The 25,326-nt window shown below is 46.4% G+C and overlaps 1 protein-coding gene across 12 annotated transcripts in view; it reads left to right on the forward strand.

Annotated features, from left to right (window-relative positions):
• Positions 1-25,326, forward strand: part of PLCH2 (phospholipase C eta 2) — an 816,520-nt gene that overhangs the window by 757,786 nt on the left and 33,408 nt on the right. For all 12 annotated transcript variants that reach the window (XM_073656915.1, XM_073656916.1, XM_073656907.1 and 9 more), the window contains 6 exons: positions 4,451-4,633; positions 11,778-11,885; positions 12,103-12,227; positions 17,167-17,251; positions 17,662-17,808; positions 23,032-23,111. In XM_073656915.1, the coding sequence (XP_073513016.1) occupies positions 4,451-4,633; positions 11,778-11,885; positions 12,103-12,227; positions 17,167-17,251; positions 17,662-17,808; positions 23,032-23,111 (728 nt within the window). The remainder of the gene's footprint in view (positions 1-4,450; positions 4,634-11,777; positions 11,886-12,102; positions 12,228-17,166; positions 17,252-17,661; positions 17,809-23,031; positions 23,112-25,326) is intronic.

The following is a 25,326-nucleotide window of genomic DNA, read 5'->3' on the forward strand; positions in this document are numbered from 1 at the left end:
CTCTTCTTGTGCGGAGTCATGGCATGGCATCCCACTCTTCTTGTGCTGAGGCATGGCATCCCGCTCTTCTTGTGCTGAGTCAAGGCATCCCGCTCTTCTTGTGCGGAGTCATGGCATGGCATCCCACTCTTCTTGTGCTGAGGCATGGCATCCCGCTCTTCTTGTGCTGAGGCATGGCTTCCCACTGTTCTTGTGCTGAGGCATGGCATCCCGCTCTTCTTGTGCTGAGGCATGGCATCCCGCTCTTCTTGTGCTGAGGCATGGCATCCCACTCTTCTTGTGCTGAGGCATGGCATCCCGCTCTTCTTGTGCGGAGTCATGGCATGGCATCCCGCTCTTCTTGTGCTGAGTCATGGCATCCCGCTCTTCTTGTGCTGAGTCAAGGCATCCCGCTCTTCTTGTGCTGAGTCAAGGCATCCCGCTCTTCTTGTGCTGAGTCAAGGCATCCCACTCTTCTTGTGCTGAGGCATGGCATCCCGCTCTTCTTGTGCTGAGGCATGGCATCCCGCTCTTCTTGTGCTGAGTCATGGCATGGCATCCCGCTCTTCTTGTGCTGAGTCATGGCATCCCGCTCTTCTTGTGCTGAGTCAAGGCATCCCGCTCTTCTTGTGCGGAGTCATGGCATCCCGCTCTTCTTGTGCTGAGGCATGGCTTCCCACTGTTCTTGTGCTGAGGCATGGCATCCCGCTCTTCTTGTGCTGAGGCATGGCATCCCGCTCTTCTTGTGCTGAGGCATGGCATTCAGCTCTTGTTGTGCTGAGGCATGGCATCCCACTCTTCTTGTGCTGAGGCATGGCTTCCCGCTCTTCTTGTGCTGAGGCATGGCTTCCCACTGTTCTTGAAGGGCGGCCCTTGGGTCATTGAGGTTCTGGGGTACAGAGTTATGAGCCTCTACCCAGCGACTCCGCTGATTCCATCAGTTTTTTATGGGATTCATGTCTGGAGAAAGTGCAGGTCACTCCATTTGAGGTTCCCCAGTTTCCAGCAGCCGTTCTTTAATCATGAGACCTCGATGAGCATTGTCATCCATGAAGATGGAATTAGGCCTGTGTTTTTTTGTGCAGAGGCACAATGACTGGATTAATGATGATATTTAAGTAGTTGGGACTTGTCACTGTACCATTCACAAAGTGTAGGGCAGCTCTGTATTGACTAGTCACACCTGCCCACACTGTAATACCACCACCACCAAAGGCTCATCTGGTGATAGCAGTGCTGATGCATAGCGCTCTCCTTGACGTCTCCAACATCATTGGCGGCCATCATTTCTGCTCAGTATGAGTGGACTTTCATCAGTGAACTGAACTGAGGCCATTGGTCCCTCGTCCAGCATCCCATGCAAGGCGGTGATGTCTGTGCCTGATGGCATGGTCAGGTACTCTTGTAGGTCGTCGACCACACTAATGTAAATGGTTTTGAATGGTCTGACATGACACTTGGGTGCCTCTCACCTCTCATAAATTTGCCTGGCGTTGTGTGCCATTCATCACATCCAGGTCGTTCACAATGAAGTGGTCATCAGTGTAGGATGTGGCCAGAGGACATCCACTTCTCTGCCTTTCTGTGACTCTTCCAGTCTCTCTGTATCTCTGTTGCAACCTGCTGACGCTGTGACTCTCTAAGCTCAGTGGCCACTTCAGTCTGAGAACGTTCTGCTTGAAGACCCATCATGGCGAGGTACTGGTGATCAATTGTGAGGTGTTGCCTTGGTCTCATGATGTCAAAATGTTACACGAATGCCGCTAGGTTCAGATAGGGGTGAGACAAGTTATATGAATTCTTTGGAATCCTGGGGGAACTGTTCAGGGCGACCATAGACTATGTGCTGCAGCTTCTCTCAGGCACACAGGAGTGTTGACCCTCAGGCACAGACACGTAGGTTGTTTCACTTGCTGACCAGACACACGAAAAGTGTCCTCAAAACGGTAGAACAGTAGCATTTAATAAAAAGCCGTACAGCCAAGGCAAGTTAAGTCTTATGAGAAACAGGCTCCAGTGACAAACAGTACAGTTTCCTTAGCATCACAACAGTTCACAGTCTTCCCAGTAATACAGGACAGCACAGTTCCAAGGCAAAGGCACATTAATGAGCACAGCATTCTTTACAGCACAGTGAGATGGAGGTGGGGAGGGTTTGCTGAGGGAGATGATCCCTGTGACACTATTTCTTCCAGTCCTTATCTTTCTGTCTGACAATACTCTGCACTGCTAGTTCAGAAACTCTACCTGACCTGTGCTTAGCTTCACTCCTGACAAGAATCCTTTTCACTTGCAGGGGTGCTTCTGTGAGATACAGAACACACACACCACCTTTCTCTTCGGCTCCAGCCAGACAGAAAACAACTTCCCCACAATCCCCCTGGGGCTCTACTAAAACACCCCCCTTCTCCTGTGACTGTGTTAACCCCTCTAGTTGCTGGATGCTTTTAAAGCACCAGCACTACTTCTTCATGTAACAAAAATGTGAACAACACGATGAGGACAACTGTTTAATACCAATTCTAATTTAACCTAGAAATTTATTGGCCGATTTATGGATCAAACACCTGTTGTGAATTTTGCCATTAAGCCCTTTGTTAGAGAACAGCAAGTTGTGCAAAAAATACTGAAACATTGAACAGTTGGACATGTGCCTTCAAAAGTCTAGAGAAAAGGTTAGAGGCCATTATACGATCATCATGAAATTTCACTCAAAAGGCAAATATTCCAAACTTTTTGTGAGTAGTTTATGTCTCATATACAGTATATATCACAGACGGGGGTCCCTAGAGTTGGACCAAAACAGAGTGAATCTCCCCTTTTTTCTTGAGCAATTCTGTTCCCTCAATAACTTGATCAGTTCGGCTATGATTTTCCTATTTCCATGTAACAGATATCCCATTGCCGGATGGATGGTGTTAATATTCATGCCGGAGCTTCCTGCTAATCTCTCTCCTGTCCTGGTATTTTATGCTTCCTGTAACCTCCATGTGTCGTCCTTGTATTCTCCGTACACTGATTATAAATCTGACAGCAGTGACTTTCTCCCAAGAACTAATTTTTAGGAAAAGCTTTTATGTGACATAAAGTATAAATCTACTTTAATAAGAAACTGAATATAAAAACTGCAGCCAGACACGACACCGCCCGTGCCACTGACACACAGACTCTGGGTGATCAGACATCCATTACTAAGTTTTAGGCCACATTCACACATTCAGTATTTGTAAGCTAAAATCAGGAGTGGAACTTTCAGAGGAAAAGTATAATAGAAACACGTCACCACTTCTGTATTTATCACCCACTCCTGGTTTTGGCTTACAAATACTAATGTAAAATACTGACCAAATACTGAAGGTGTCCTTATACTAACTTTTTTTATACGTTTTTATCATGCAAACTATTAAAAGATACAAATGATGATGACCAAAAAAATGGCAATTCTGATGATTTGTTTTTTTCCATTTTTTTACTATTAATGTACAGATTAAATTTTTTTACAATTTGATAGGACTTTTTATGCTTTTTTTTATTTATGATTTTAATGCTTTTTATTTTGTTTAACTGGGAAAAGAGAATGATTTGAACTTTTTTTTAACCTTTTTTTTTTCTTTAATTCCCTTAAGCAACTTGAACCTGTGATCACTTGTTCACTTATGCTATATGCTGCAATACTACACTACATCAGTATATAATTGAATTGAAATTCTCATATGTAGCTCAGCCAGAGACTGGCCTTTAAAAGAGGACCAACAGGTCAGCTGGGATGGGAGGACCAACAAGGCAGCTGGGATGGGAGGACCAACAAGGCAGCTGGGATGGGAGGACCAACAAGGCAGCTGGGATGGGAGGACCAACAAGGCAGCTGGGATGGGAGGACCAACAAGGCAGGTGGGATGGGAGGACCAACAAGGCAGGTGGGATGGGAGAACCAACAAGGCAGCTGGGATGGGAGGACCAACAAGGCAGCTGGAATGGGAAGACCAACATGGCAGCTGGGATGCGAGGACCAACATGGCAGCTGGGATGCGAGGACCAACATGGCAGCTGGGATGCGAGGACCAACATGGCAGCTGGTTGGGATGGGAGGACCATCATGGCAGCTGTGTGGGGTGGGAGGACCAATATGGCAGCTGTGTGGGGTGGGAGGACCAACATGGCAGCTGTGTGGGGTGAGAGGACCAACATGGCAGCTAATGGGATGGGAGGACCAACATGGCAGATGGGTGGAATGGGAGGACCAACATAGCAGCTGGATGGGAGGACCAAATATGGCATCCATGGCAGCATTCAGCAGGCCATCATCTGCAATAGTAACCTATAAGCACCCCGCAATCACATTGCAGGGAAGCCAATGGGTGCTGGTGCTGTGCCCTACAGCAGCCCAGCCATTTGAATTGTGAGGTTCACTTGTGTTCTAGGACAATTGGAGCAATGTCTTACAACTTTCTGCATTTTGTTTATTCCCCAGTTTCTAGCAGCTGGCAGGTATCATCGTTTAGTGAGACAAAAGCTCATCAGATCCTCCAGCAGAAGCCGCCACAGTTTGTTAGATTCAACCAGTATCAGCTGTCCCGCATCTACCCTTCCTCCTACAGAGTGGACTCCAGTAACTACAACCCCCAGCCCTTCTGGAACGCTGGTTGCCAGTTAGGTAAGTACCTCAATGCTCCGATACGTTCTAGCAATTGTCTTTATATTAGTCATCAGGCTTGGGCTGGCCCAGAAGGCATCAGGAGGATCCTCTGGTGGGCCCCTTTGCAAGAGTGGGTGGATGGATGGCATAAAAGTGGATGGCATAAAAGTTTAGGACTGTCCTTCTCAGCCAGAGGTGTGGTGATGGCACATATTCTGCACAGGAGACGAGGAGGTTCTGGTGGGTTTCATGAGAGCGTCAGGTGGCTGCTGATCTGCACAGCACAAGACATGAACTTACTATGGTTAAGGATATGGATATGCCTTGTTGTCAGAAAAAGATTGCCCTAAAATTGTACTGCAAAAAAATGTGCAAGGATCTAAAAATTTAAAAAATAATTCAAATTGCATGTCGACAATGAAAAGTTTAGCCTTTCATCTATGTGGACAAGGCAAAATTTTGCATTGGTGTCATGTAATTTTAATTATTTTAACATTTTTATAACCTCGCGCATACTTCAGCCGTTCGATGTGACCTGTCCTATCGTCCTCACCCTCATTAGAATATGTGATATTAGTACCGATAGAACAGCAGAACAGTTTTCCAACCAGTTAATTACCGGCGATGCTCAATGTGACCCTCTATAAAAATTTGGCACATCCTTAAAAACTCTTTCTGGTGCTGTAATCAGGCAGCTGAATCGTACCGGGATACCTGTCCAAAAACTTTGCAGATATCTGATGTTCTTCTCAGTGAAGAACTTCTCAGACAGAGACGGTCCATCTGTGTCACGAGCGGCATCAATGGTGTCCCGGCAAGAAGCAGAAGGAGTCAGGTTCCTTTTGGAGAAGTAAATATTGTGTGGGTAATTTTAGTTTCCATAGTAGCAAACTGTAAAAGAACAAGACACTGTAAAGATGATGGATGTACAACTCTATAAATACACTGAGTAATGTACGAGCTGGCAGGGACTGGAGAGGTCGGCATTTTGCGATGATCAAATTTGAGTATTTTTGGGCATATGGGTAAATATACAAAGTAACAAGAATAGATCTTTCCTTGTGTATTGAAGACTTTGTCGCCAATTCTTGCCATCTGCAGGACTTTTTTTTTTTCCTATAAAAGGACAAACACTATAATGGAATCAGACCGGACTTCATTATAAGACAATGGGTTCTATGGGTGCCTGTAATGTGAAGGATCTGGCACACTGCCATATATATATATGTAGCACCCTGAGGATTCGGCTGCTACAGGGGTATTGCACCTCAACCCAGAGGTGTGATATTCCACTCCCGGGTAAGGATGGAGTGTGGAACTGAGCTCAGTTAGCTGCATGCACTACACACATCCCATTTCCGAGGAACAGACCGATGGTACTCCCACTAGAGAAATGTGCAGGTACGACAGTGTCTGTTCCTGGCTGGAGTGGGAGGGGGGTGGAACATCCCAGTAGTGTAGGGGCAGATAGGGGGAGCAGTCTGGGTAAAGCTAGGAGCTCATTGGGTGCTGGTCACCTGAGCTCACACATAGAGGGAGTATATAAGGTGGGCACCATCTTAGATCAGGGTCAGTCTGTCAGTCTTTTGTCAGAGCAGAGCAGAGGAAGAGAGCAGAGGAGAAGAGCAGCTCCAAGGCCAAGAGAGAGAGAGGAGAGAGAAAGACCCAGAGGGGGAGAAAGAAGGAACTCCAAGAGCCCAAATTAGACCAGAGGGTGAAGAGTTGGCAACAGGGTACCGGATCCCAAGCTGGCAGAGGCTACAGCACACCTTAGCCAGGAACCGGAGGTCTTGGGCAGGATCTGCCACGATCACCCACTAAATCCACCCGGAAGGCAGACCACGAATAGGGTCAGGGAACCCAGAGACAAGGGTTTACCACCAAGAGGCCCGAGGGAGCCGGACATAGGTGGATCCCTGGTGGGGAAGGCCAGAGAAGAGGACAGGACAGAAAGGGAGCTCAGGACCACGCTCCAGAATCACCTGGGGGTTGGCCGAGTCCAGGACCGGGTGGACGCAGCACGGCTCGGGTGGTCACTTAAGGCCGGAGTGACCAGAACAACTGCAGTAAGTAAACAAACCCTGAACTGCACAGCCCGACTCTGAGTCTCATTTCCATCCCCACTGCACCACCACAACCCCCATCCTCTGCAACTGACCCCCTGAGGCTATACCCCTCCCGTTGGGGGTTATACTACCTGAGCTGCACATATATCACCAGCCTCAGCGGACCCTGCTGCAGCGGCGGCCGTATTGACCGCAAATCAACGGGTGGCGTAGTCGACACAAAAGAACATCTAGTAACATCATAAGGACTGCCACACACTGAGCTTGACACCCTGGGCACGGACCGGGTCACAGCCACTCGGAGACTACAACCCCCATCTGATCCGGCTCCGGGTATCCCCCAACAACACTGGCCCAGGGGGCGCGTCAACTTTGGCGTAGTCGGCAGGATTACGTGCCCGCAACAACCGGGTACTGCGTGCCTGAAGAAAAGTACACCGTTACCTTAAAAAGAAGTCTCCTGCCGGTTCCGGAGGGTCCCCGCCATCGGGCCCCATCACAGGTCGTTTCCCGCCGGTTGTCCGCCATTTGCAGCTTTTTCCCGCCATCCATGGAGTTTCCCGCCACTGGGAGACGATTCCCGCCATTTCCGAAGATTTCCCGCCTTGGGGGAGCGGACGCCATTATGGGCGTGCCAGAGGGTGGCAAGAGGCCACCTCCCATCGTGGGCCAGGTCGAAGAATGGCGCCAAAAGCGGAAACCGCGCCCACCAACAGAGACTGTGATGCTGGAAGTGTCCATCAGCGTAAGAGAACTGCCCCTGGAACTGAAGTTGCCCCGGGACCACCCTCGATGTGGGCGGAGACAGAACAAGAGAACAAAGATGGGTGTCGCCTGGAGCAGTCTGGAGAGAGCGCACCCGGAGACAAGACGTCTGGAAGAGAGTCCAGAGAGAGCCTACCCGGAGATGGAGGGAGAGCCAGGCAGCACCGACCCAGTGGTCAGGAGCCTGATGCGGGCCGCCACTCCAGGCAGCACCGACCCAGTGGTCAGGAGCCTGTTGCAGGTCGCCACTCCAGAAGGCCTGCTGGAGATCCTAACACAGCTCCCCCGAGACCGGGAGTGTGCACAGACCGCGCTGGAGGGCCTCGCACAGAGGTTGGCCCGGGTGCAACGAGAGACGTTGGCGGAGTGGAGCCGAGAGATGGCCCAGCAGACCGAGACTCGTCAGCGGAGCACGCCACCCGAGACGAGGAGACAGACCGCCTCTGAGGATGGCGCAGGAGGACTGAAGGCCGGAGACGGCGCCGAGAAGGGAGCTGAACGAATGGAGGCAGGTAAAGGGGACGTCACTACCCCGAGCCGGGAAACCGCGTGCCTGCCCCAGCTCCCCGTCGCAGAGCCCGAAGTACCCCCTGCCGTGCCCGTCGCTGCAACGTCACCGCCGCAGACTAGGCCTCAAACGGAAGCCGCGACCCCTGTGACGTCACACGCCTCGACCCCGAGCGTGGCCAAGCAGGAAGTACCATCGGCCTGGTCGCAAGGCCTAGTACCCCCGGGCGCCGCAATACCAACAGCGCCCCCTACCTCCGCGGAGCCCCCGGCCTGGTCGCAGGGCCCAGTAACACAGGGCGCCGCCGTTCTTACGGTGCCCTCTACTTTCAAGGTGCCCCAGGCCTGGTCGCAAGGCCTGGTTAACCCGGGCGCCGCTACCACCACGGCGCCCATAACACCTAAAGTACCGCACCTGGGTGAGGACCTGTTCGCCCAGCATACGTGCCCGGATGGGCAGCCCTTCGTATGGCCCCAGGAATACATCCAGCTGGAGCTGCAAAAAGCAAGGGCCATGTGCGAACCCCTGATCCCGGCTCCAAAGCCCATAAAGAGGATCTCGCCCCCGCTAGAAGAGACCCAGTTTGAGTGGGATCCCACTGGAGAAGACCTCATGGGGTTCACTCAGGAGACTCGGGTAGCCGCAGTGGAGCGTGCAGAGTGCTGCCGCCAGCAGCTCGAGGTCTTTGAGAGGGAGCGGAGAGAGAGGCGGGTCCGGGAACAACAAGCCCAAATAAGGAGCGCGGAGCAGAAGAGCCGGACCAGGAGAAACCCCCGTGCAGCGCATGGTCCCCGTACCATCGGGACTGTGATAAAGTTCAATCTGCAGCATGGGTGGGGTTTCATCAGGGATCACCGCACCCCAGGCGACGTCTTCGTGACCAGGAGAGACGTTGAGTCCCACCTACCGGAGGGACACAGAGGTCGTGACCTGTATGTAGGGGACGAGGTCACCTTCACCCGGCACAAGTGTGCCAAAGGACCCTACGCCCTCCATGTGCATCGCCTGACGGAGGAGGAGCTGCGGTGTGAGGAGGAGCAAGAGGACCCGGACGGGTCTGAAACTGAAACCAACCAACAAGGAGGAGCAGGAGGACGCCGTCGTTGAAGTACGGTAGAGAGAGACTGTATAAAGTTGCCCGTCAGGGTATAAGAACTGTTCTAGTTAAAATATAGTCCCCGTTGGGACCAGCCAAGAGTGAACTGTTAACCCCGTGTGTCCCTATTCCCACTGACCGAGGACTGAGAGCGGTCAATCCTCCCTAATACCTGGCCGAGGACTGAGAGCGGCCATATCCCCTTGTATATAGTTGCGCTTCCTAAAGCGCCCCCTACCGGTTTTATAGGAAACTGTTTTATTCCAAGAGAGACTGTCGCACTTTACCCGGTCACAAGTTGCACCGTGACCGGAGGAACCAGAAACAAGAATGTTTATATGAAAAGTTTATTGCTGCTGATGATGTATATGATGTTTTATATGTTTTATATGTTTATGTTTATGAAAAAGAAATTGTATGTTTTGGATGTTTTTGTTTATATCTTACAGCCCGAGGACGTGCTGTGGTTTACCAGGGGGGAATGTAGCACCCTGAGGATTCGGCTGCTACAAGGGTATTGCACCTCAACCCAGAGGTGTGATATTCCACTCCCGGGTAAGGATGGAGTGTGGAACTGAGCTCAGTTAGCTGCATGCACTACACACATCCCATTTCCGAGGAACAGACCGATGGTACTCCCACTAGAGAAATGTGCAGGTACGACAGTGTCTGTTCCTGGCTGGAGTGGGAGGGGGGTGGAACATCCCAGTAGTGTAGGGGCAGATAGGGGGAGCAGTCTGGGTAAAGCTAGGAGCTCATTGGGTGCTGGTCACCTGAGCTCACACATAGAGGGAGTATATAAGGTGGGCACCATCTTAGATCAGGGTCAGTCTGTCAGTCTTTTGTCAGAGCAGAGCAGAGGAAGAGAGCAGAGGAGAAGAGCAGCTCCAAGGCCAAGAGAGAGAGAGGAGAGAGAAAGACCCAGAGGGGGAGAAAGAAGGAACTCCAAGAGCCCAAATTAGACCAGAGGGTGAAGAGTTGGCAACAGGGTACCGGATCCCAAGCTGGCAGAGGCTACAGCACACCTTAGCCAGGAACCGGAGGTCGTGGGCAGGATCTGCCACGATCACCCACTAAATCCACCCGGAAGGCAGACCACGAATAGGGTCAGGGAACCCAGAGACAAGGGTTTACCACCAAGAGGCCCGAGGGAGCCGGACATAGGTGGATCCCTGGTGGGGAAGGCCAGAGAAGAGGACAGGACAGAAAGGGAGCTCAGGACCACGCTCCAGAATCACCTGGGGGTTGGCCGAGTCCAGGACCGGGTGGACGCAGCACGGCTCGGGTGGTCACTTAATGCCGGAGTGACCAGAACAACTGCAGTAAGTAAACAAACCCTGAACTGCACAGCCCGACTCTGAGTCTCATTTCCATCCCCACTGCACCACCACAACCCCCATCCTCTGCAACTGACCCCCTGAGGCTATACCCCTCCCGTTGGGGGTTATACTACCTGAGCTGCACATATATCACCAGCCTCAGCGGACCCTGCTGCAGCGGCGGCCGTATTGACCGCAAATCAACGGGTGGCGTAGTCGACACAAAAGAACATCTAGTAACATCATAAGGACTGCCACACACTGAGTTTGACACCCTGGGCACGGACCGGGTCACAGCCACTCGGAGACTACAACCCCCATCTGATCCGGCTCCGGGTATCCCTAACAGCACTGGCCCAGGGGGCGCGTCATATATATATCTCTATCACTGGAGCTCACGAACACAAAGTCCATTTTTTTTCCTACAAATAAGTCCCTGGCCAACAAGTTGAGCAGAGACACCTGCTTGCCATTTATAGACTATCTTCCTTGTAATCACAGCCCAGATAATAGTGCATGCTGCCATATACGGCTGATATAAATCCTCCAAAAGATGCCTAATTAGTAGACCGGATCCAAATTAGACTCACAGTTTGCTGACCCCAAAGACATATCTGTGCTGATATGATGAGGTTTATAAATGGTGGATAGATGGATATATGCGATTTGGTGATTTCACTAATGATGAGAACCCGGTACACTGACTCTGGGCACTACATTGCGACCCAAAATCCTTTGGTAATCTTCCGATTTCATGATGCCTTGCACACAGTCAAGGCACCCAGTGCTAGAGGCAGCAAAACAACCCTAAAACATCTTTAAACCTCCACCATGTTTGACTGTAGGTACTGTGTTTTTTCTTTGTAGGCCTCATTTCATTTTCGGTAAATGGTAGAATGATGTATTTACAAAAAAGCTCTGTCTGGGTCTCATCTGACCACAAGACGCTTACTCGTGTACATTTTGGCAAACTGAAATCTACCTTTTTTATGTCTCTGTGTCAGCAGTGGGGTCCTACTGGGTCTCTTGCCATAGCGTTTCATTCAAAAGTCAACGGATAGTTCGCGTTGACACTGATGCACCCTGAGCCTGCAGGACAGCTTGAATTTCTTTGGAACTTGATTGGGGCTGCTTATCCACACATCTGGCTTATCCTGCGTTGCAACTTTTCATACATTTTTCTCTGCTGTCCACATCCAGGGAGATAAGCTACAGTACCATGGGTTGTAACAATATAACCACCAGGATACATGAAGGTCACATTGTTTTATGTTCTGTTAATATCGATTTTATATTTTAATTATTTTTTATTCTACTTTACGTCGTTAGCTGCTTTTAATCCAAATTTTGAGGACCCATTACAGGGACATTTTTTAAAGTAATTTTTTATTTTCTGCTTTTTCACCAGTTGCTTTAAATTACCAGTCCGAGGGTCGAATGCTGCAACTTAATCGAGCAAAGTTCAACAGCAATGGGAACTGCGGTTATGTTCTGAAGCCGAAATGCTTGTGTCATGGTAAGAAGTGTCGCTGCGAACACACAGTATAGCGGTAGTCTGCGAATAGCCAAGAATTTTGTTGCCATGTTGTATCCTTCTGGGCATTTTGTAGCAGAAGATCAGTTTGCACTTGAACCGTATTCACTGTGGGATCCTTTGCTACATAGGAGGGGGGCCGCAGGATGGATGGATGACGGTCACATTGTTTTATGTACTACTTTATATATTTTATTAGGTGCCTTTAATCCAAACTCTGATGACCCCTTACCGGGCCAGTTAAAGAAGCAGCTAGTTCTCCGAATAATCAGCGGGCAACAGCTTCCGAAACCAAAGGACTCTATGCTGGGGGATCGTGGGGAGGTAAGGGCTATTTCTGTAGGAGTTAAACCCAACCTAAAGTATTACCAAACATAAAAATGAAGAGGATGGATTATTTTTAGGTAAACTAAAAATAATCCATAATGAGCTAAAATATATTTATCCTAACATCTATATTACAAATTATAATGGATCTCCCAATATTGAGGAGTTAGGTATAAGGCATTTGCTGACTTAGTTTCTAACTGTTCTGCCATTGATGTAATAGAGATCAGCAGTTAGTCTCAGACTACATAGTGCTGCAGTGTAAAGCATGAGGAAGTGATAAGTAAAAGTTAAAAAAATATATATTTTTAATTATTTTAAAATGCATTAAAAATAAACAGTAGATAATTTTCTGATGACACCTTCCCTTTAACCTATAGGAGAGATTTAGAGATGTGACAGATAAATATCTTCTTACAGAAGAAGAAGAAAAACTTTTTCTGTTTTTGTGCCTTTGCTTTTCTGAAGAACATTAGTGATGAGTTGTCACCGGCACAAGTTCTGAGGAACATAATTTATCTACCATTGATTTTAGGGAGCACCTAGTTTTAACATAAGGGACAGTACGAGACATCAAGGAAAGAACACGGCCATGTGTCTGGTGATGGAACAGCGTGTCCTTATGAATCGTCCAGTGCCAGCGAGGCTGACATTACCTTTATTAATAGTCTTACATTTCCTAACATTTAGGACAAGCCGTCACATTGCACTCGGACGTGATGCAGACTTATTGGTTTTCCATAAATCATTGTCTTTCCCTTTCTTTCTTCTTGTTTTTCTGAACATTCTATGTGTAGACTGAGTACATCAGACTTAGTCCTTAAAGGGATAGACATGAAGGCATGGTCGAAAGGTAACGTTGGTGAGAAACCATGAGCTAGGACCTCTACAGATCATTAAAACTAAGGGTGTTAGCCCCTCGAAATGCAATGCTGCCCAGCACCCCTGATGTTAGTGTCGATCTAACGCTGGAACTGATTCCATACTTTTCCATGGCATTGTCCACAGTCATCTATTGCATTGGTGTTTGTGCCAGATTGGTTGTAGAGCTGGATCAGAAAATGCAACATGCCGCAGATTTTAACCCGGCTATGGGCAATGGATAAAGTGCAGCACTTTGCATCAGTTGTCAGTTTTGACGCCACTGATATATGGAAATCCAACGTGAGCCGAATATAAGGCTTATGCTTCCTGTACTTTTCAGCAGCCACATGGACACAGGCAGCAGCAAACTGGTTGTGTCCCATTGACTTCTTTAGGAGAGCTTGTTGGCATGCTCTCATCTGGGCAAAGGCCGTTGGACAGGAGGAGGAGGTGAGCTGTGACATCACCTATTGTGAATGATGGATCCTGTGTTATCTACAGCCATGGCCAAAAGTATTGAGAATGAGACAAATAGTAATTTTTCCAAAGTTTACTGCTTCATTTTTTGTAATGGCAATTTGCATATACTCCTGAATGTCAAAGAGTGATCAGCTTAACAGCAATTACTGTACTTGCAAAGTCAATATTTGCCCAGAAAATGAACTTTAACCCCCAAAACACATTTCGACATCATTGCAGTCCTGCCTTAAAAGGAGCAGCTAACATCATTTTAGTGATTGATCCATTAACACAGGTGTGGGTGTTGATGAGGACAGGGCTGGCGATCAATCAGTCATGATTAAGTAAGAATGACATCACTGGACACTTTAGAAGGAGGCTGGTTCTTGGTATCATTGTTTCTCTTCAGTTAACCATGGTTATCTCTAAAGAAACACATGCAGCCGTCATTGCACTGCACAAAAATGGCCTAACAGGGAAGAGTATCGCAGCTACAAAGATTGCACCTCAGTCAACAATCTATCGCATCATCAAGAACTTCAAGGAGAGAGCTTCCATTGTTGTCAAAAAGGCTCCAGGGCGCCCAAGAAAGACCAGCAAGCGCCAGGACCGTATCTTAAAACTGTTTCAGCTGCGGGATCGGACTACCAGCAGTGCCGAGATTGCTCAGGAATGGCAGCAGGCTGGTGTGAATGCTTCTGCATGCACTGTGAGGCGGAGACTCTTTGAGCAAGGGCTGGTTTCAAGGAGGGCAGCAAAGAAGCCACTTCTCTCCATAAAAAACATCAGGGACCGACTGATATTCTGCAAAAGGTACAGGGAGTGGACTGCTGAGGACTGGGGCAAAGTCATTTTCTCTGATGAATCCCCTTTTCGATTGTTTGGGACATCTGGAAAACAGCTTATTCGGAGAATAAGAGGTGAGCACTACCACCAGTCTTGTCTCATGCCAACTGTAAAGCATCCTGAAACCATTCATGTGTGGGGTTGCTTCTCAGCCAAGGGAATCGGCTCACTCACAGTCTTGCCTAAAAACACAGCCATGAATAAAGAATGGTACCAGAATGTCCTCCAAGAGCAACTTCTCCCAACCGTCCAAGAGCAGTTTGGCGCCCAACAATGCCTTTTCCAGCATGATGGAGCACCTTGCCATAAAGCAAAGGTGATAACTAAATGGCTTATGGAACAAAACATAGAGATTTTGGGTCCATGGCCTGGAAACTCCCCAGATCTTAATCCCATTGAGAACTTGTGGTCAATCATCAAGAGACGGGAGGACAAACAAAAACCAACAAATTCTGGCAAAATGCAAGCATTGATTATGCAAGAATGGACTGCTATCAGTCAGGATTTGGTCCAAAAGTTGATTGAGAGCATGCCAGGGAGAATTACAGAGGTCTTGAAGAAGAAGAGGCAACACTGCAAATATTGACTTGCTGCATTAACTCATTCTAACTGTCAATATAACCTATTGGTACTCATAATATGATTTTAATTATATTTCTGTATGTGATATAAACATCAGACAAACACTAATACAAACCAGAGGCCAGCAGATCATGTGAAAATATAATTTTGGTGTCATTCTCAAAACTTTTGGCCATGACTGTACTGTATATAGAGGTGTTACCAGTCATTGTACAGGAGGAGGCGGTGAGCTGTGATATCACCTATTGTGAATGGTGGATCCTGTGTTATCTACTGTATATAGAAGTGTTATCAGTCATTGTACAGGAGGAAGAGGAGGTGAGCTGTGACATCACCTATTGTGAATGGTGGATCCTGTGTTATCTACTGTATATAGAGGTGTTATCAGTCATTGTGTGACATGCAGAAGTAGGTGCAGTTGCTTTAAAAGCATTCAGAAACTATTAGAAGTAATACAAGCACATGAGACAGGAAGTGTTGTGCTTCAGAAGCATCCAGCAACTAGAGGGGTTAGCACAGTCACAGGAGAAGGGGAGTGTTTTGGCAGAGCCCCAGGGGGATTGTGGGGAAGTTGTTTACTGTCTGACTGGAGCGGAAGAGAAAGGTGGTGTGTGTGTTCTGTATCTCACAGAAGCGCCCCTGCAAGTGAAAAGGATTCTTGTCAGGAGTGAAGCTAAGCACAGGTCAGGTAGAGTTCCTGAACTAGCAGTGCCGAGTATTGTCAGGCAGAAAGATAAGGACTGGAAGAAATGGTCTCACAGGGATCATCTCCCTCAGCAAACCCTCCCTCCTCCTCCATCTCACTGTGCTGTAAAGAATGCTGTGTTCATTAATGTGCCTTTGCATTAGAACTGTGCTGTCCTGTACTACTGGGAAGACTGTGAACTGCTGTGCTGCTAAGGAAACTGTACTGTTTGTCACTGGAGTCTGTTGCTCATAAGACTTTACTTGCACTGGCTGTGCGGCTTATTAAATGCTACTGTTCTACTGTTTATGAGAACTCTTGTCAAGTGTGTCTGGTCAGCACCCCTGTGTGCCTGAGAGAAGCTGCAGCACATGGTCTATGGTCGCCCTGAGTAAGGGTTCCCCCAGGATTCCAAAGAATACATGTAACCTGTCTCGCCCCTATCTGAACCTAGCGGCATGTGTGTAACAATTGTACAGGAGGGGGAGGTGAGCTGTGATATCACCTATTGTGTATGGTGGGTCCTGTGTTATCCACTGTATATAGAGGTGTTTTCTGTCATTCTTCAGGAGGAGGAGGTGAGCTGTGACATCACCTATTGTGAATGGTGAATCCTGTGTTATCCACTGTATATAGAGGTGTTTTCTGTCATTGTTCAGGAGGAGGAGGTGAGCTGTGACATCACCTATTGTGAATGGTGGATTCTGTGTTATCCACTGTATATAGAGGTGTTATAAATCATTGTATAGGAGGAGGAGGTGAGCTGGGACATCACCTATTGTAAATGGTGGATCCTGTGTTAGTTATTGTATACAGTCATAGTAATCCTGTCTGTAATGACAATAACTTCTTAGAAGTCTTCTGTAGTAATAATAATAATAATAATAATCTTTATTTTTATATAGCGCTAACATATTCCGCAGTGCTTTACATACATTATCGTCGCTGTCCCCATCGGGGCTCACAATCTAGATTCCCTATCAGTGTGTCTTTGGAGTGTGCTAACCACTGCGCCACCGTGCCGCCCTTCTGTACAGGTCATGTGAGTCTAATGCAAGGTCTAGTGGTTGTAGGCTTTTGCTTTTATATAGATGTAGAACATTTTCCCATTAAATACGGGAAATTTTAAAAAATATATATATAAAATAAATTTAGGACCCAAAAACATGATACAAAGGACAGATTGTTTTTTTTTGTCACATTCCCCGTATTGGTAATTTTTTTTTTTCTCCTAAAAGCAGCGTGTTTCAACAAAATGGGTCTGTAGTGTGACTGTAAAGTGATACTTCAGTGACACTAGGAGATGGTACAGGGCCGTGAATCGGACAGCGACATAGAGAATGTAGCACCCAGAAAAATGCAATGGCTCCATCTACATTTTGCCAAGAAATATACAAGGACCAATAACACGGCCATGTAGATGCCGCAGATCCGGCCACTTCTGTCTGTGACAATGTATCTATAATATGTTGCCAATCCGATCGTTTGCTTCTGTCGTAGATCATTGATCCTTTTGTCGAAGTTGAGCTCATCGGTTTATCTACAGACTGCTACAAGGAGCAAACCCGGGTGGTAGACGACAACGGTAAGAAGTTTCCAAGTATTTTCTGCTTTTTACACTTTACAGATGGGACAAATCTGAATATCTACATCATGTTTTGTCTTCATTCACAAAGCTCAAATTGCAAGATTGTATTTGCTCCTCCACAAGGCGCTGCCACCTTAGAAAGACCAACACAACTTTGGTTGTGAAGGGAGAAGAAAATCTCATGTAACTCAAAAACTATACAAGAAAGTAAAGTTACCAAAAGTTCCCTAAAGTAACACTTTTACTTTTTACATGTATAGTATTTTTACTCTTACGTTTACTTTGTATCCTTTGTGTCCTGTAATTATAGGGGCGTCTTTTTAAATATTTAATATTTGTAAGAATCCTTATTATTCAACAGGATGATGGAGAGCAAATGTGAGAAATTTGTAAACTTTTATTCGTAGGTTTCAACCCAATGTGGGAGGAAACGTTGGTGTTTACCGTGCACATGCCGGAGGTCTCTCTTATCCGCTTTCTTGTCTGGGATCACGATCCGATAGGGCGAGACTTCATTGGGCAGAGAACAATTTCGTTGAGCAGTATGATGCCAGGTAATTTGCTCATTTAAAAATGCTTTGGGAGCCTTCTTAAATGTTAGAAAATGCCAGGATTATGAGACACTTAAAATAATCTGTCAGGAGGTTTTTGCTATGTAATCTGATAGCAACATGATGTAGGGGCAGAGACCCTGATTCCAGTGATGTATCACTTACTAGCCTGTGTTTTGCTTTTTCAATATAATCAGTGTTTTATCAGCAAGAGATTATAACTACAGAACCATGCCTCCTGGTCCAACCCCGCCTCTATCACTGATTAGCAGCCAATCAGTGATGTGGGCGGGGTTATACAGAGCTCAGCATTCTGAGTTCTGCTAGATCTGCAGCAGAGAAAACTGTTATTGCATCACAACTGCTGCACCCAGTAAACTAAGTGATACATCTCTGGAATCAGAGTCTCAGCCTCTATATCATGCTGATGTCAGATTACTTAGCAAAAACTTGCTGACAGATTTCCTTTACGAGTTCACGTTAACTTTTGGTTTTAAGAAGAAAGTACCATTTGAATCTGACCTATTATTAAAATCAGTATTTGGGGTGATTTCTTTATTATTTGTCCATATTTATTAAATGCAAATTGCTCAAAAACTTGCAAATTATGCAAAATTTTTTCTTTATGCAATGTGTTCACCGGCGATTGAGAAAGTAGTCAAACAACAACTTTTAGGCCGTCTTTACAAGTTGCAGCCGTGCTACATTTAAAAAAAAAAAAGAAAAACATTGCGGTTCTAAAGGTATCTCGGCTAAAATATGTAACAGACAGAACATGTGAAGGTAACCTTTAAACAGATTATTTAAGCCTTAATTTTGGCGCATTTTTCTTGCTCATTTTCTGACCTTAGGATGGTTGAAAATGCTAAACTTATTAAGAAGCATGCGTTGTCTTAGGAATATTGCGCAACTTCCTCCATCGATCGTTTGTCTAATTGTTTTGTGTAGCACCAGTTCTAATAAAACTTCTCTATTGGATTTATTGCTGTGAAAAAAAATGTTACAAATGTTTACAAACTATCTTTTTATTTTAAATATTCTTTCTCTAATTTTATGGGATATATATCCCATGGTGCACACACAATCCAACACCTCCTGTTTTCTGTATCTCACTTGTTAGCTTTGCTGTGTAGACTGGGTCAGAGACAGCAGAGGATTTAATGTCAGCTTTACTGTACTGATGGATGACTGGATAAAGCAGGAAACAAGACATAAGGCTTTGCTTATATTGTCTCTGAAACTTTTAGACTTTAATACAGTCTCAAGGAAGTAATTTAGCACAGACTTGTTTTTGACCATTAAAGGGGTTATCACACTAACATTTATCTCTTCTTCACAGGAGAGGTGATAACTGCATAATGCCAGGGACCCCATCGATTGGTGGTCCCTTGTCCTCTGTATGAATGAGAAGGCAGTGTGCATCTGTGACCACCATTACATGGGCATGCACTCTATTGGTCCATTCACATTGGGGACTTTGGGACCCTTTTTGAATAAGCAGTTCATGTCCCAATGTTGGCCTCCTATTGAATCCATCTACTTATCACCTACTCTGTAGATCAGTGATAAATGTTGCTCGTAGGAGAACTCCATTAATGTACATTCATTGCAGCAGTAATAAAGCACATACAGCCGAGGCCCGGTCTATATATTCATTGCAGCAGTCACAAAGCACATACAGCCGGGGCCCGGTCTATACATTCATTGCAGCAGTCATAAAGCACATAAAGCCCGGGGCCCTTACTGTATATTCATTGCAGCAGTCATAAAGCACATACAGCCGGGGCCCAGTCTATACATTCATTGCAGCAGTCATAAAGCACATACAGCCGAGGCCCGGTCTATACATTAATTGCAGCAGTCAAAAAGCACAAACAGCCGGGACACGGTCTATATATTCATTGCAGCAGTCATAAAGCACATACAGCCAAGGCCAGGTCTGTACATTCATTGCAGCAGTCATAAAGCACATACAGCCGGGGCCCGGTCTATACATTCATTGCAGCAGTCATAAAGCACATACAGCCGGGGTCCGGTCTATACATTCATTGCAGCAGTCATAAAGCACAAACAGCCGGGACACGGTCTATATATTCCTTGCAGCAGTCATAAAGCACATACAGCCGAGGCCCGGTCTATACATTCATTGCAGCAGTCATAAAGCACAAACAGCCGGGACACAGTCTATATATTCATTGCAGCAGTCATAAAGCACATACAGCCAAGGCCCGGTCTGTACATTCATTGCAGCAGTCATAAAGCACATACAGCCGGGGCCCGGTCCATACATTCATTGCAGCAGTGATAAAGCACATACAGCTGGGACCCGGTCTATACATTCATTGCAGCAGTCATAAAGCACATACAGCCGAGGCCCGATCTATACATTCATTGCAGCAGTGATAAAGCACATACAGCTGGGACCCGGTCTATACATTCATTGCAGCAGTCATAAAGCACATACAGCCGAGGCCCGGTCCATACATTCATTGCAGCAGTGATAAAGCACATACAGATGGGACCCGGTCTATACATTCATTGCAGCAGTCATAAAGCACATACAGCCGAGGCCCGGTCTATACATTCATTGCAGTAGTCATAAAGCACAAACAGCCGGGACACGGTCTATATATTCATTGCAGCAGTCATAAAGCACATACAGCCGGGGCCCGGTCTGTACATTCATTGCTGCAGTCATAAAGCACATACAGCCGGGGCCCGGTCTATACATTCATTGCAGCAGTCATAAAGCACATACAGCCGAGGCCTGGTCTATACATTCATTGCAGCAGTCATAAAGCACATACAGCCGAGGCCCGGTCTATACATTCATTGCAGTAGTCATAAAGCACAAACAGCCGGGACACGGTCTATATATTCATTGCAGCAGTCATAAAGCACATACAGCCGGGGCCCGGTCCATACATTCATTGCAGCAGTCATAAAGCACATACAGCTGGGGCCCGGTCCATACATTCATTGCAGCAGTCATAAAGCACATACAGCCGGTGCCCGGTCTATACATTCATTGCAGCAGTCATAAAGCACATACAGCTGGGGCCCGGTCCATACATTCATTCCAGCAGTCATAAAGCACATACAGCCGGGGCCCGGTCTATATATTCATTGCAGCAGTCATAAAGCACAAACAGCCGGGGCCCGGTCCATACATTCATTGCAGCAGTCATAAAGCACATACAGCCGGGGCCCGGTCCATACATTCATTGCAGCAGTCATAAAGCACATACAGCCAGGGCCCGGTCCATACATTTATTGCAGCAGTCATAAAGCACATACAGCCAGGGCCCGGTCTATACATTCATTGCAGCAGTCATAAAGCACAAACAGCTGGGGCCCGGTCCATACATTCATTGCAGCAGTCATAAAGCACATACAGCCCGGGGCCCGGTCCATACATTCATTGCAGCAGTCATAAAGCACAAACAGCCAAGGCCCGGTCTATACATTCATTGCAGCAGTCATAAAGCACATACAGCCGGGGCCCGGTCCATACATTCATTGCAGCAGTCATAAAGCACATACAGCCGGGGCCCGGTCTATACATTCATTGCAGCAGTCATAAAGCACATACAGCTGGGGCCCGGTCCATACATTCATTGCAGCAGTCATAAAGCACATACAGCCGGGGCCCGGTCCATACATTCATTGCAGCAGTCATAAAGCACATACAGCTGGGGCCCGGTCCATACATTCATTGCAGCAGTCATAAAGCACATACAGCTGGGGCCCGGTCTATACATTCATTGCAGCAGTCATAAAGCACATACAGCTGGGGCCCGGTCCATACATTAATTGCAGCAGTCATAAAGCACATACAGCCGGGGCCCGGTCCATACATTCATTGCAGCAGTCATAAAGCACATACAGCCGGGGCCCGGTCCATACATTCATTGCAGCAGTCATAAAGCACATACAGCTGGGGCCCGGTCCATACATTCATTGCAGCAGTCATAAAGCACATACAGCTGGGGCCCGGTCCATACATTCATTGCAGCAGTCATAAAGCACATACAGCTGGGGCCCGGTCCATACATTCATTGCAGCAGTCATAAAGCACATACAGCCAGGGCCCGGTCCATACATTCATTGCAGCAGTCATAAAGCACATACAGCCAAGGCCCGGTCTATACATTCATTGCAGCAGTCATAAAGCACATACAGCCGGGGCCCGGTCTATACATTCATTGCAGCAGTCATAAAGCACATACAGCCGAGGCCTGGTCTATACATTCATTGCAGCAGTCATAAAGCACATACAGCCGGGGTCCGGTCTATACATTCATTGCAGCAGTCATAAAGCACATACAGCTGGGGCCCGGTCCATACATTCATTGCAGCAGTCATAAAGCACAAACAGCCAAGGCCCGGTCTATACATTCATTGCAGCAGTCATAAAGCACATACAGCCGGGGCCCGGTCCATACATTCATTGCAGCAGTCATAAAGCACATACAGCCGGGGCCCAGTCCATACATTCATTGCAGCAGTCATAAAGCACAAACAGCCGGGGCCCGGTCTATACATTCATTGCAGCAGTCATAAAGCACAAACAGCCAAGGCCCGGTCTATACATTCATTGCAGCAGTCATAAAGGACATACAGCTGGGGCCCGGTCTATACATTCATTGCAGCAGTCATAAAGCACAAACAGCCAAGGCCCGGTCTATACATTCATTGCAGCAGTCATAAAGCACAAACAGCCAAGGCCCGGTCTATACATTCATTGCAGCAGTCATAAAGCACATACAGCCAAGGCCCGGTCTATACATTCATTGCAGCAGTCATAAAGCACATACAGCCGGGGTCCGGTCTATACATTTATTGCAGCAGTCATAAAGCACATACAGTCGGGGCCCGGTCTATACATTCATTGCAGCAGTCATAAAGCACAAACAGCCAAGGCCCGGTCTATACATTCATTGCAGCAGTCATAAAGCACATACAGCCGGGGCCCGGTCCATACAGACAATACAGGAAGGTAGCGTCTGTCTCCAATATGGCCAAATACAAGAAAAGTTTTGAGCATAAATAGCAACAAAATTTAAAAAGTAAAAACAAATATTTCTTTTACTTTAATAAACTAAATTAAATTCAGTAAATCTGTAATTTCAGGTGACAACTTGCTGATATAGATGCATGTAAATAAAATAGTCAGTTATAGCTTAAAAACCATTGCAATAACAAGTTTCCTGATGTTTCCCGTAGGCTATCGCCACGTATACCTGGAGGGTATGGAAGAAGCATCTATTTTTGTTCATGTAGCAATTAATGACATCAGTGGTAAGGTGGGTGCATCTTTTTTCACTAGGGTGAATGATCGCATTGTACTGATACTTTATCTGCTGTGAATATATAATATGATTAATATTTAATATCAGTCTAACTCTTGTGCCAATAACATGCCTTATTCACAAAGTAAGTAACCCTTAAACCTCTGATGTGTACATGTACGGTCTGGATATAAGAAACCTATCAAGAGAAACCAAGTATATTCTACGAGTGCAAAACTGATACTCAGGATTAGAAAAGAAAACATTGTTGCTTTCTTCCTAAAACTGCACCAAACCACTGAGGCCGCTGTTTTTGGACGGCAGCTCTTATGTTTTTCTTACCCTTTAAAATCAGAAGATCCCAAAAAAATATCAATCGAGTCAAAGAGTAAACATTTTAAGGCAAATGCCAACTTTCCTGGACCTGAATAGAATGTCTCATCTAACTCTTTATGTTTCATCGGAATTCTTTTAGTTGTACCCCTTAGTATTGTGCTTTTAATGACCCCCTACATTTGACTCCCTTTTTTGCTGCATAATATATTCTTAGCTTTTTTATGGGGTCGCCCTTTTATTAAAGGAATAATTCCCTTTGGTGTTTATTGGAATCCTAAGTCATGTGTCTCTTTAAAGGGTCAATATTGTTGTACAGGATTGTTGCTTCCTATAAGGGGCACTAGGGTCCATGTTCTTTTCCTTTTTAAAGAGGCTCTTTGGTTTGTTTTGCTCTTTTTTTTTGGGGGGGGGGGGGTGTATTGACCCCCAAGTGCATGTCAAAAGAAGACATCTTGTCCTTAATCTGGTTGATTATACCCTATGAACACATTCACAATATTGACTGGGAGTGTTTCGGACACGTCATTGGTGCAACCTGTGCAGCCGCCCAGGGGCCCTCGAGGTTAGGGGGCCACTATCTCCTCCAAAGCAAGTGGAATTGTGCTTCTGATGAGCTCCTGGACTGCAAAGGGCCCCTATATTGTTCTTGCACAGGGGCCATTTTCTGTCTGTGTCCGCCAGTGGTGGGAGATTATTCTGGTGTGAACCTAATCTGTGATGACGACATCCTGAGCGACTGCTGAATGTTGTGACTAAAGCTGCAAAGCAAACGTACTGTACTGCCAAAAAGACATTAGACGACTCCTTGCTCATCTGACCAATTTAGGTAACTAATTACCGATAAAAGGCGATCACTGCCGTCTCCCCAGAAAAAGGCGAATACTGGAGCTGCCTGACTATGCTCTGCTCCCCGCTGCACAGATGCAAATGTAGCACCCACGGCTGCTCTAATATACTGTTTTAGATGACTTGTTGATTAAAAAAAAAACATAAATCTGTTTAGTAAATATCTAAATTTTTATTTTTTTTCATAAGTTGTATATAACAATGGACTGAAAAACACCCATTTGGCCACTAGAGGGCATTACAGGCCAATGAAATCTCTCACCAAAGAGCAACACAAGGCAATGTATAAATATTGACACCCCGGCAGCACTTAGAGCATTATCCCTTAAGCTGCTGCAGAACCTCTTTTGAAGTGTAATTGAATTGATTAGTATGAAATGTCCTCCTGCATTTCAAAAAGGACATGAGGAAAGAATCATCAGAGGTTTGGATTCTTATATTCTAACATAGAGTTCTGTAATACATATTGCAGCTGCTGCAGAACCTCATTGGGAAAAAAAAAAGATAGTGTGCTACCGGTCAGCTGTCTGCACAAGAGATAAGGGACAGGCTGGTTTGTGGGAAGGGATAATAGTTGCCTTTGTATCACCACTATTCTGTATAATCCTCAGGTTCTGACATCATATAATGCACAACAATGTCCAAACGACATTGTACACATGTCCCATCTTTTGTCACTCTTTACCCCCTTCAGGGTTCGGAAACTGTTAAAAGTGACATGCTAATTCGTTATGCAGCTTCCGATTGGAAGTATAGAGTAAAAGACGCCGGCAGCAGAGGCGCTGCAAGAGCAACGCAAGACATCTGGCAAAGCCGCTTCAGGAAAAAGACCGCCAAAACTTTCCCGAAGCGGCTTGGCCTGGAAAAACTTGGTGGCAGTGTCGGCATCTAAAAGACGCCATGTGCACAGAGCCTCGTGCTAGGGCTAGACGGTGAATTCATCTGTGACATAAATCGCATCATGGTGCAAGTGAAAGGAGGCGCATTATGGCACAGCGACAAGCTAGTGAAAAAAAAGGCAAAACCAGTTGAATATTTTTTTTTTTAC

The sequence above is a fragment of the Phyllobates terribilis genome, unplaced genomic scaffold (genome assembly GCF_046119375.1).
Source record: "Phyllobates terribilis strain yellow unplaced genomic scaffold, ASM4611937v1 Scaffold_12__6_contigs__length_324123572, whole genome shotgun sequence".
In the NCBI taxonomy this organism is placed as follows: domain Eukaryota; kingdom Metazoa; phylum Chordata; class Amphibia; order Anura; family Dendrobatidae; genus Phyllobates; species Phyllobates terribilis.